Below are 13386 nucleotides of genomic sequence, written 5' to 3' on the forward strand. Positions count from 1 at the left end.
ACTCACAACCATGAGTTGTGCTGGTAACTGCTACTACCTTAGCTGGCCTTTTAAGCATTGGCTGAATTTTCAGCTTAGAGTAGAATAGAATAGAGCTGGAAGGGACCTTGGAGGTCTTCTAGTCCAGCCCCCTGTCCAAGTAGGAGACTCTAGTCCAGGGGTCAGCAACCTGAAACAGTGAAAGAGCCACTCGGAACCGGTTGCCTCACAAAAGGAAAAACTGGGAGCCGCAAAAAATGTGTGCACATGCGCGTACATGCACGCATGTGCAGAACAGGGTTTGAATGAAGAGTGGAGAGAAGGTGAGATATGCACCTACCCTGCGTATTTGAATTGATTGGTTGAACTTTTTTAGTCCCACTTTTTTTTGTGGGGGGACTGCACATGGCAGAGGACTGGGAGCCTCAGGAGATGGCTGAAAGAGCCGCATGCGGCTCTGGAGCTGCGGGTTGCAGACCTGTGACCTATACTATCTCAGACAGGTGAATGTCTAGTCTCTTCTTAAAAATCTCCAGTGATGGAGCGCCCACGATTTCTGGAGGCAAGCTGTTCCACTGGTTGATTGTCCTCACTGTCAGGAAGTCTCTCCTTAATTCCAGGTTGCTTCTCTCTTTGATCAGTTTCCAAACATTGTTTCTTGTCCTGCCTTCTGGTGCTTTGGAGAGTAACGTGACCTCCTCATCTTTGTGGCAGCCCCTCAGATACTGGAACGCTGCTATCATGTCTCCCCTCTTTCTTCTTTTCTTTAGACTAACCAGACCTAAGTCCTGCAGCTGTTCTTTATATGTTTTAGTCCCCAAGCCTTTGATCATCTTAGTTGCTCTTCTCTGATTTTTTTTTCCAAACTCTCAACATCTTTTTTGTGATATGATGACCAAAATTGGCTACAGTATTCCAGGTGTGGTCTTACTAGGGCTTTGTAAAGCGGTATTAGTACTTTGTGTGATCTTGATTCTATGCCTCTGTTTATACAACCCAGGATTGTATTAGCTTTTTTGGTTGCTGCTGCACACTGCTGGCTCATAGTCAAGTGATCGTCCACAGCTTGACCTGGGCCATCTTCTAACTTGCACGACGTGACCATTTTCAGCAGCAACATGCTCACCAATTTGCAAAATTGGGCAGGTCACGGTGGGTTAGTCTATGGGCCTGATAACCTAATAGCATTTAGGAGATTTCTTGTGATCTCCACATGTGGTAGCTGATAACTTTGGAGACATTTCTGTCTCTGAAGTGAGATCTACTTTAGAATTGGCAATTGGTGAGGTTCAACAGCTTCTCCTTGAGGTGGAATAGTCCCTTTTTTTGTTTGTTTGTTTGAACCTGCTCGTTTTCTTGCAGATATTTTTGTTAAGATAGCTGTTGATTTGGGCCTAGCACTTTGCGTGAATCCAGTTGTGGCAGTTTTTAAACCCTGTATGTTTTTACGCCCTATGGAAATGCGGCCAGTTTTGATTTTTTTTTTCTTTCAAAAAACTATAATCGGTGAATACAGTCGGTCAGGAAGATAAATGAATGGTGTGTGTCTTAAGATACTGTGACAAGTTATTTCACTGGCTTCTTTCTCCATTTGCTATTAATTACGCCAAATGAGCCTTAACTCTTCGGGGTACCTTCCAAAATGTATCTGACCTCAGCCTGCAGAATTTTAGCTGCTCTGAGGCAGCAAATTGGAAAAGATGGACTGTTTTTACAATTACGGTGAACAGGATTATAATGCCTTTTCTATGCGCCCTGTGGAACACCCTTCTCCTTAGACCCAGGAGATCCCTTATCCTTTTAACCTTCCACAAATCCCCTAAGAAAGGTTAAGCCTCCCTTTAACCGTCCTGAGATCCAAGAGACACCTCGTCTTTTAACCTTCCACAAAGCTGTGAAGAGGTGGCTCCTCCAAGATAGGGTAAAATCAGAGCTGCAAGTTGATTGTGTTGACTGCATCAAAGGAGAGCGGGGTTGTGGCACCCTGGTTTTTGCTTCTGTTGTTATGGTTTTACGATGTTTGGCTTGATATAACTGTTGTGAGCCACCTAGAGTTCTGTTTTCAAAATGGGCTATCCTGCAAGTCTGAATAGATAGACAGACAGACAGAGACAGAGAGATAGAAAGACATTGATAGATAATAGATAGATAGAAAGACAGATACAAACAGATAATAGATAGAGATGGATGGATGGATAGATATAGTAGATGATAGATAGACAGACAGACAGACAGACTCAGACAGACAGATGATAGATAACAGATAGATAGAGATTGATAGACAGACAGATCTTAGCAGTGTTTGCCTAACTGTGATTATTTGTGCAGCATGCTAAATTATATATCATGGTTTAAAAGCCCTTATGATTGAGTTCACATGACGTATTAAGGCACACCAGATAAGCCTCATTATGTCTGAGCGGGATATGTGAACTCAGAAAGAGATTGGTGGTTTGGAAGGAGCTCAAGATGGCAGAGACAGAGATAAGGTTGCAGAATAAACTATCATTGGCTGTGTTCCTCCACTACTCTTATCTGTTGTGGAGAAATGCAAGTGTTAGTTATATACCTGCAAGAGCCAAACCCACACGTGGCTTAATGAGATATGCCAGTGTTTCTCAACCTTGGCAACTTTAAGACACGTGGAATTCAACTCCCAGAGTTGAAGTCCACATGTCTTAAAGTTGCCAAGGTTGAGAAACACTGAGATATGCAAACCAAGTCGCAGCACACCTTGCCTCTTCATTGTGGACGAGTAGTGTTCTTCCCATCCAGGAACCACCCTGCAAAAATGGGATGTGATGGTGTCACAGTCAAAGCTCCACTTCACAGTACCCATTGTGTGTGTGTGTGTGTCCGGTTTGTATAGGTGGGGCTTCGGCTGTACGGCGGCATTCACCATTTAAAACATGTGGACACCTTCCTGTAGATGGCATCTTCCACCCCATCCCTACAGGGAATTCCAGCATACGGTGGCAGAAGTCCAGCATGCCTTGTTGCTTATTGGAGCAGAAGACTCTATGTGCCATTAGTGAGTTGTTGAGCTTGTCTTGTAGCCCTTGAGTGAAATTCCACCCGGATGCATAATTCGTTTTGCGTGCAAGACACACCTCCAGGAACCCTATTTACGGGGTTGGTGGCGTGGTAGTGGTTCCAGAGTGATAAGATGCCTTCAAAGATGATGCTTGCTCAGGTGTAGCTCAAGTTCTCCTAGGAGAACGAGGAAGAGAGGAAAAGAGGAAATAATGAAACCTCCCTTTTCATTCTCTTACACTGAAAAATTATCTTGGCAGAATTTTCTGGAATATACTTAATACCTCGAGTCTTCTGCAAATCCATTTAGGGTGTCGAGTTCAGCCAAACAGGTAAAAATAGATCTCTCTTATCCATTTTTTTTTGAAATCTGGGTTGGGGAAAAAAACCAATTAACTGTATCGTTCTAAAAAGACATCTGGCTTAAAACGAAACGGGAACAAAGGCATTCTGGATTCTCCTTAAATATAAATTTGGGACCTTCTTATCCAATACTCTGAATCGAAGTCTGCTTTTACCAAATAAAATAGAAAATCACGGGAAGGGTAGTTGATTCCTGAATTAAGGATTATCAGTGATGTAATAGGTCACGTATTGTATGTGTTGTAGCAAATTATGAATATTTATGGTTTTTTTTGACTAAACAGCATGGGTGCTTTTCCGTCTCCCGGAAAAAAAAACAGAATTTTGCCTGTAATTACCATCCATGGAACGGAAAACTGCTGGGCAATTTGGTTCACAGGGCAACCAGACTCCCTTATTATTGGACTGTGGCTCATTCACTGTTACCGATAATAATAATAATAATAATAATAATAATAATAATAATAATAATAATAATAATAATAATAATAATAATAATAATAATAATAATTTTCAAGGTAGGTGCTATGTGCAATGAGTGCAAGTTTAAAGCATTCACAAATGTGGAATTAAACATTCAATACTTAAGGAGTAATAAAACATTCATCTCGGCGTTTGCGTGCCTGTTGTGATAAATATACTTAAAACTGTTTTTTCCTGAGGAATTATGAAATTGCAGTCCAACACATTTTGAAGAGAGCAGGTTGGGCTAATAATATATGACAGGTGAGAATGTCTGTTGATAGAGATTTGGTGTCTCCTTGCACCTGTTGAAGTTTCTGAAGAAGCTTCAAGGACATTCTCAGATAGAACACACGGAAAGCATCTAACTTACTTCTCGGTTTTGTTACTTCAGCTTATTTTAGGGGGTTATGAGCAGATGTAATGAGTGTAGCTGAGTACAGGTGTCCTTAACTTATGAATACAATTGAGCACAAAATTTACGTCGCTCAGTGAGAAATTGGTTAAGTGAATTTTATCCCATTTTACCACTCTTCTCGCCACGTTTGTTAGGTGAAGCACTGTGGATGTTAACAACAAGGTTGTTAAGTGAACCTGGCTTCCCCATTGATTTTGCTTGTCGGAAGGTCACAAAAAGAGGATCCCATGCTTCCCCCCTCCCCCCGGGACTCTGTTCTTCAATAAACTGCAACCTTCTTTCTAAAGCAGTCTCCATTTTGTTTATTCCCAGCTTGGACTGGGTTTGAGTAGAAGACCTCCAAGGTCCCTTCCAAGGTCTGTTCAGATTGAAGACATTCCTCAACTATTCCTTCTCCAAAGTACAAGAATGTTGGACTACAGGTAGCCCTTGACTGACGACCATTTCAAAGTTATGATGGACCTCCTTGGGTATTCTTAAGACCTGGTCCCAAAGTTCTTCTGTAGAGTAACCTGCATCAGAAGCTAGAATGCCAGCCCTTCTCAGGCATGTCTTCTGTGCTGTCTTGAGGTGGGGAGTTCCTTGTTTTATGCTTATCCATGTTCCTTCTTTCCGGTAACACTTAACTTTTGCCTGAATTCCCGGAAACCAATGGCTCCACATGTTGTCAAACAGTTGCAGACATTGGTATCTACTGTGGCAGAAAATGGAATCAAGAGCACTTCAAGGCTAGAATGGATTTTTACCTGAGACTTACAAGATTGCCAGGCATATTCCCATAGGACCAACCTAGTCTAGTTGTCCACAATGTTGTCGATTTTAGACAGACAAGGATCTCATGTGGCTAGGCGCTTGTGTGTCTGTGCACTGAGAAATCATTAAACGATTGCTGAATTACCGGCATCTTCCTGTCAGCTGAGCCCATAAGGAAGGATCTTGAAATACGATCTAGTTAAGAGCACTTTTTACACTTGCTAGTGAGAAATGGAGGTTCTGGTGAAAGGTTGGAAATGATTAACAAGGCCTCTAGATCAGTGTTTCTCCACCTTAACCATTTTAAGAGGTATGGACTTCAATTCCCAGAATTCCCCAGCCAGTATGAGTAGTTGGGGAATTCTGGGAGTTGAAGCCCACCCATCTCCAAGCTGACAAATTTGAGATACACTGATCTAGGCCATGGCTACAACGTGGGTTAATTCCATAAACCACAAGTTATGCATGGTGAAAAATTCTGGATGTTGGTCTACATATCTACAGTTCCCTGAGGTGGTTCTGTCTCTTTGGGCAAGTGTGATTATAACCATTTGCTTTGGACATATTTTGTTCTGAAAATCATAAAGAGTTTTATAGCCCAGATGTGGTAGCCATACACATGCTAGCTTCATCAAATGTGATGATGGAGTAGTGTAGGTGGGTTAGATCTTTACACCTTAAGTAGAAGCCCAATGTTGGCCAGACATCCTTCACTTCATGTCTTCGTTATCTGTCATCTTCTCTTTGCTGTCTGCTGGGCCTGTCTGTCTGTCTGTCTTCCAACTAGAAAGACCTCAAAGGAGAAAGAGTGATCTTGATCCTCCTCAAGAGATAAGAGAACTGGAGACTACCAGGTCCATCTTAGCGAGATGCTGCAATGATTTTACATCAGTGATGACTTGGACCAGCACCAGTCTTTCATGGTGAAGACTTATAGATAGGAAACATGAAATTAACTAACACATGTGGACAATTTGCTTTCTGTAACCCAGAATTGCAGCCTGACCTAGTGCCATCTTTCCCAACACTGATCTAGCACCTTACTAGTTTCCAAAACTTAATCACAAACCCTCCATAAATAGAAGCTGAAGGCTCCTCATCCAAGGGGTTTGATGGGTCACAGTTCAGTGCTAGCAGAGTGGAATTATTTAATTATTAGCAATGTTCCAGTATCTCAGGGGCTGCCACAAAGAAGAGGGAGGTCAACCTATTCTCCAAAGCACCTGAAGGCAGGACAAGAAGCAACGGATAGAAATTAACCAAGCAGAGAAGCAACCTGGAACTAAGGAGAAACTTCCTGACAGGGAGAACAATTAATCAGTGGAACAGTTTGCTTCCAGAAGATGTGGGTGTTCCATCACTTGTCAGACAGCCATTTGTCTGACATGGTATAGGATTTCCTGCTTGAGCAAGGGTTGGACTAGAAGACCTCCAAGGTCCCTTCCTACTCTGTTATTCTGTTAAATAAGCCAAACCTAGAGAAGTACCGCTAAGACTGCTGAAGTGAAATGTTGATTTTTGGATTTCTGAAATGGACCGGGAAGGACAGTCTGACAGTTCTTTTCTGAGGATTGTGGGAGGATTGTGGTCCTTGTGAGATGGACTGGAAATTAGCTCTAAGGAAGAGCAGTTGTGCTGCCTCTATATTCCATAAAGAGGAATCTTCCTTTATCTCTTTTCCTTGGTCTCCATCAGGAGGGATGATGGACAAGGCTTCTCCGGAATCTGCATCTTTCTGTGGTTGACCAGCAGAAGAGAAGGGGAGGAAAGAGCCAGCAACCCAAAGTCATTTCCTTTGCCGAAGGGCTCAGCCATATTGCAAATGCAGTGATAAGGAGACGCATCCCGGGGGTAGGCAAAAGGGTGGCCTAGGGTGGAAGCTTTGCTTGAAGGATTGGGTGCTGAGAAGTGGCACCCCCTGAACTGCCACCTGGCTGGCCTTGCTCTTTTCTCTGGGTCTTTGATATTTTCTCCATCTCTCTGGGCAGGATCTGATCGCTGGCATTTCAGCTCCCTCCCTGCCTCTCTCCTTTCCTCTCCTCTCTGCTTTTTCTTCCCACCGGCAGCCAAGCCTCTTTGTAGCTTCATCATCTCTCCCAAACGAGCGTCAGGGAGTGTGCGCATATGGGGAGAAGCGGGGGGGGGAGGGAGGGAAAGAGGCGAGAGCAGCAATAACGGTTTCTCTGGGCATTCCCACCTGTCCTTTCTCCGTCCCATCCCGGAGGGACTTCTAGCATCGTAAGCTCGCTTGGCCCCATCGGAGCCAGTTGCTGGTTAATGCTTGTCTCGTGGGTGCCAAAAATAGACTCGCTGGCGGACCAGACTCCTGTGATGGAAAAAATGGTGATGTCATCTTGGGCCAATCAGCAACAGCCCAGCAGGGAGGATGCGGTGGTGGTGGTGGTGGTGGTGGAGGGGGGGGATGGGCAGCAGCAAGAGAAGAGCACTTTTTAAATCTTTTCTTGAAGCTACTTTATGGCTCGTATGGAGAAGTCAGGAGCAAAAACCTTGCTGCAGATTGCAGTTAGAAATGGGAGATGGTTCATTGCTCACCGAGAAGAAAGTCATTAGGAATCCAGTCCTGGGACCCTGGAATTGGTCGGGAGGAATGCTTAGTGCTTTGCCCCATGGTAGTAACTAGTTTGGGGAAGTGGCTGCCATCCATTTATACTTTGGGGTGAGGAACTGTGGTAAAGAGGGAGCAAAAATCTGCACACACACACACACACACACACACACACACACACACGATGTTTGATGTTTCAGATGGACACCAAAACAGTGGCTGTGTTCCCAAGTCACGTGGATCACTTGAACCACGCTTTATTCAGTTTGGGCTTGATTTAGCTGACATGTCATTGGGCAGATTGTCTGCAGGTTTCTGCAACATGCAAAGCCCTGTTTGGAACTTTGCAGAACACTGTGACAGCATTGGCACGCAGTGAGCAAACAAAGAAAACGGATTGTGGCTTTGTGTGATGACCTGGTTTGCACAAAGGGTCATGATAATACCCGCGTTTCTGCCGCCGAGTCACAAATGACTATCCCACCTTAACCTCACCTGGTGCAGTTCCTCACTGGTTAAGTGGCTCAGCTTCTGCCAATAAACCAGCAAAATCACCCCTGATTTGCTTCCTGCCACAGGATCTGTAGACTTAATATTTTATCAAGCGGGCTTCGCATTCTGTGTGGCTGATCCTTGACACCTTACCTCATTCACACCATCAGCTTACCTAGGTTTCTCACTTTGCATGCTGGGGCAAGTAACACTGTAATGAGAAACAGAAATAAGGAGCTCATTTTTGCTGAGAGCGGACCACTATATGGCACCCAGGTGTGCTCTGAGGGTTACTGAAATAAGAAACAAAAATCGGAGTGTAGGGCAGCATTCGGATCTTAAGTTGGCTTAGATCATGATGGTGGGAAGGGTTGGTGGAAGAGAAGGCCATTGGAATAAAGTCACCAGGGCAGTCCACAAGGCAACACTTGGTTTCAGGATCTGTTACTCCCACTTGTTCCTGGATGCAGCTGATTATCTAGGGCAGAGGTAGGCAACCTTGGCTCTTTTATGACTCGTGGACTTCAACTCCCAGAATTCCTGAGCCAGCCATGCTGAGGGGAAAGGGAGAGGTTTCTATGCTTAGCCATGCTGGCTCAGGAATTCTGGGAGTTGAAGTCCACGAGTCATAAAAGAGCCAAGGTTACCTACTCCTGGTTTAGGGGCACTTCAGGCTGGCTCCTGGCCAGTTTGGGATGGGGGAAGCTTTCCTGCTTGATCTGTAAGAAGAAATATGAGGGTCTGTATATCTCTGTTAGATCTTCTAACTTCTTGCAACATTTAATAGTACAATTTTTGTTCTTCCTCAATGCATTTATTTGTTTAGAGAGCTTTTTCTGGTGATTTTAGTCCTATTTGGCTAAGCATTCCTCAAGGTGGTGCTGAAGGTGTAATGTACTGCTTCTTTGCTCCTGGCCCAAGGACTTTGCTTCATGTCCATATTTTTAAGACATTTGTGGTCCATAATTTCTATGAGCTTCATGTATCCATTGGGGAGATGTCCAGGTTCTTCTCTACTATAAAGTATGTTTAGATCCATTTTTCTCTTCAGTCATTGTCAAAGATTCTGGGGAGGTGATGTTCCTGTACTTTTTCCTCTGCAGAGTGAAGGACTGCCCATGGCTGAATAAGGTGAAGCTCAGCCAAGAATTTTAGGCAATTTTAGTTTGTGGCTAAAGGTCAAAGGGAAGGCAATGAAAAGAAGGACTAGGGGTGACATGACAGCAGTGTTCCAATATCTCAGGGGCTGCCCCAAAGAAGAGGGAGTCAAGCTATTCTCCACAGCACCTGAAGGCAGGACAAGAAGCAACAGATGGAAGCTAATCAAGGAGAGAAGCAACCTAGAGCTAAGGAAAAAATCCCTGACAGTTAGAACAATTAATCAGTGGAATAACTTGCCTCCGGAAGTTTGAATGCTCCAACAATGGAAGTTTAAAGAAGAGATTAGACAACTATTTGTCTGAAATGGTCTAGGGTTTCCTGCCTGAGCAGGGGGTTGGACTGGAAGACCTCTAACGTCCCTTCCAAGTCTGTCATTCTGTTAACCCAAGGCAACTCAAGATCTCCTTGGTGAAACATAGTGGAAATACTGGATTGGCTGGATGGTACTCAGATGTTGAACTGCAACTTCTGGGGCCTCTAACCAGTGGGCATACTGTCTGGGGCTGTTTAGAGTTGTGATCCCACAATTTGTGAAAGACTCTACTGTAGCTCAGCATGATTTGTAAGCCTCTGTGCCTTCCCGCTTTGGAAGCATTAACAGAGAGATCTTATTTCTGCATCTGAACACAGGGAGATCCAATTGCAGATTTTATTTCAGATATACAGAGGTAGGATTCTAGGTTCTGGAGGGAATCCTTGGAGGGAGAGGCTGAAACGGATCCTTTGGCTTTTGGATCAGCACTGCTGATCAGTGACTTCCCCATCAAACACCCTTCCAGGAATGTTTTTTGGCCTGCGTTGCCAAGCGATTGGCTCCGAAGACAGATCCATTTATGAATGGATGCTACCAAGAAGAAAACCACTCCCGGTAGATATTATTAGGTGAGGCAAAAAACATTCAAGGAAGAAGAGTGAAGGAGAAGCCACGGGGCTTTTTGCTGATTCCCTCCCCTCCCTTTTCTCTGCCTACCCCTCCCTGAACTGAGAAGGAGAAAGAAAAGGGGGCGGAGGTAGGGAGAAAGTCACCTTGGAGCTATGCTGAAAGGCTCCCTTCAAATGCTAGGTGGATAACAAGCTCAGGCGGAGACAATCTTCCTAGAGGGTGGGGTGGGGTGGGCCTTTGGAGATGTCTACACCTTGCCTGGATAGAATCCCCCATCTTGCCTTCTGTATAAATCACTTTTTTTAAAATGCACTAACCAATGCACGGGTCCTATAAACGCAGGAACGTTTCTCCTCTCTCCCTCCATGCTCGCTTTCTTCGTCAAAAGTCAGTGTCACCTTGAAGCCTAACCTGCTGTGTGTAGGGGCGTAGATGTGTGTGTGTGTGTGTGTGTGTGTGTGTGTGTGTGTGTGTGAGAGAGAGAGAGAGAGAGAGAGAGAGAGAGAGAGAGAGAGAGAGAGAGAGAGAGAGAGAGAGAGAGAGAGAGAGAGAGAGAGTAATGAAAAAGCTGCACAATAGCGTCTGTGACTGTTCCCAGTAAGGTAATGAACCCATTCAAATGCTTCCTGAAGATGACCTTGATAGAAGGATGTGAGCTGTTAAGGAGAGACTATGTTGTGGCTTGGTCTGTGCTTCACAAAATGAAGATACTGAAAGAAAGGTGTTACCCACCCATGTTTCCTGATAGGTTTATCTGTGGTCTTCTTGAACAGAATAACAGAGTTGGAAGGGACCTTGGAGGTCTTCTAGTCCAACCTTCCTGTCTCAAGCAGGAAAGCCTATGCAATTTCAGGTAAATGGCTGTCCAATCTCTTCTTAAAAAACCTCCAGGTTTGGAGCACCCACAACTCCTGAAGGCAAGCCATTCCGCTGGTTAACTGTTCTCACTGTCAGTTCTAGGTTGCTTCTCTCCTTGATTAGTTTCTATCCATTGCTTCTTGTTCTGCCTTCATGTGCTCTGGAGAATAGGTGATACTCTCTTCCTGGATTCCTGGACTATGGTCAGTTTAGCAATTTTAAAAACTCTCCAGTCTTAGAGAGGTTGGGTCAACTGCTGTCAGGATCTCAGTCATGGAGATTCCATCTTCTCCTGGTTGCTGGTCTAATCTATCTTTTGGGATTGCACCGTACATTAAGCCATAAACTGACCAATTCGACTGAGCTGGTACATTTGAAGTCAACTAATATTTGAACAAGCTTGACATTCACCATGCCAAGCAGGTTTTACCATTGTAACTGCTAAATTTGTAGCTGATGGGCGATACAAACACAATTGTTGGATACAGCTGTAGCTGTAAATAGATTTTCTTCTTGGCTTAGGGAAAATGACTGAATCCCCCCCTTTTTTCCCCCTTCGTTCCCCCAATTCCTTTTTCCCCAGGTGCCCACGGTTTAAGAGAGGAACCCGAGTTTGTGACGGCTCGTGCTCGCGAAAGCGTCATTCTGGGATGCGATGTGATCCATCCGGTGACAGGCCTGCCCCCTCCTTACGTGGTAGAGTGGTTCAAATTCGGTGTGCCCATCCCCATCTTCATCAAGTTCGGGTTCTACCCTCCTCATGTGGATCCAGAATATGCTGGTAAGTTAAAAAGAAATTATAGACTCCAAACAATTTTGGAATCAGTTTAATCAATGAATTTGTTTATTAAATTTATATATGCCGCCCATCTTGGCTACTTTAGGCAGCTTAACATTGCTCTTTAAAAACAAAACAAAACACCTGCGTAAAACATCAAAACTTTAAAACAATAAATGCAGATGTTGCATTTAAATTTAAAAAATTAAAAAAACAACAACAATATTGACCATGTTGGAGAGGAAGGGAGCAGAATGAGCCCTGGGAGGACATGGGGGCCTTATCTAATCCATTAGCCATCTCCAAAATGACTTAGTGGTACCCCCTGCTAGTTGGCATAGCCATGTCTTCAAGCCCTTCCTGAAGGCTGAAAGGGTAGGTGCAGATCTCACCCCAGGACCATGATGTTTCAGAGGGCAGGAGATGTGGCTGAAAAGGCTCTTCTCCAGGACCCTGCCAGCTGAAATTCCTTGACCGATGGCTTCCACAGCACGGTCCTTCTGCCAGTGTGGTTGAGTTGGGCCAATCCCATTTGGGGTGAAACGGTTCCTCAGGTAGTCTGGACCCAGGCCACGAAGGGCTTCGAAGGTGACAACAAAGACCTTGAATTGGAAGCAAACTGGCCATCAGAGTGGTAACTCAACTCTCACAGCTTCACTTGAAGAATACGGCTTTTAGGAATGTGTTCGTCTGCCTGCTTCTGCTTTTGTTGCCTCCTTCTGAATCTTTCTCATATGGAGACTGGATCTGTATTGAACTCTGCCTTTCAACAAGTCCTCGTGGCAAAGGTGTTTATACCGTCTTGCCTGCTGGTATCTCTGGAGCTGAAGGCTGTTCTCTAACCACCTTCTGGCTTTGCATCTGCTAGGGCCATGTGCTCAACTGTCTGTCTGCTAAGGCCCCAAGCTCTCAAGAGCATCCCTGACTCCAATCCAGGAATACTAATTAGATCAGATTGTGAGAAATAATAATAATAAATTCAGCTCCCTCCATCCCTCAGCTGTTTGAACGGCAGGACACTGGCAGATGATTTTTTTAAGACTACCTCCATCCAACAGATTTTAGTGATTGAGGGTGGTTGGATATTTTTTTCTCTCTCTTGGATCTCAGAAGTGACTTGGTCCTTGGTGAGGGGTTAGCCATGGGGACTCTTTGGATATCTAGGATTTCTCCAGAATTTCTGGCCATGATGGGAAAGACTGCTGGGGAGCTGAATTCTAAACCTTTCGGAGTGGCTCTGCAGTTCTTCAGAACTAAGATCACGTGAAGTGTTAATACCACTTTACAATGCCTTGGTAAGGCCACACTTGGAATACTGCATCCAGTTTTGGTCACCACGATGTAAAAAAAGATGTTGAGACTAGAAAGAATGCAGAGAAGAGCAACAAAGATGATTAGAGGACTGGAGGCTAAAACATATAAGGAACAGTCGCTGGAATTGGGTATGTCTAGTTTAACAAAGAGAAGGACGAAGGGGGACATGATAGCAATCTTCCAATATCTCAGGGGCTGCCCCAAAGAAGAGGGAGTCAAGCTATTCTCCACAGCACCTGAAGGCAGGACAAGAAGCAACAGATGGAAGCTAATCAAGGAAAGAAGCAACCTAGAACTAAGGAGAAATTTCCTGACAGAACAATTAA

General features: G+C 44.4%; 1 protein-coding gene across 1 annotated transcript in view; it reads left to right on the forward strand.

The window, feature by feature from the left end:
- The window catches only part of IGSF9B (immunoglobulin superfamily member 9B), a gene marked incomplete at both ends in the record, with an annotated part of 69314 nt that overhangs the window by 11780 nt on the left and 44148 nt on the right, over positions 1–13386 (forward strand). Inside the window, one exon of the mRNA XM_081333650.1 lies at positions 11552–11749. Within this exon, the coding sequence (XP_081189776.1) occupies positions 11552–11749 (198 nt within the window). The remainder of the gene's footprint in view (positions 1–11551; positions 11750–13386) is intronic.

The sequence above is a fragment of the Vipera berus genome, assembly GCF_964194415.1.
Source record: "Vipera berus genome assembly, chromosome: 8".
NCBI lineage: Eukaryota > Metazoa > Chordata > Lepidosauria > Squamata > Viperidae > Vipera > Vipera berus.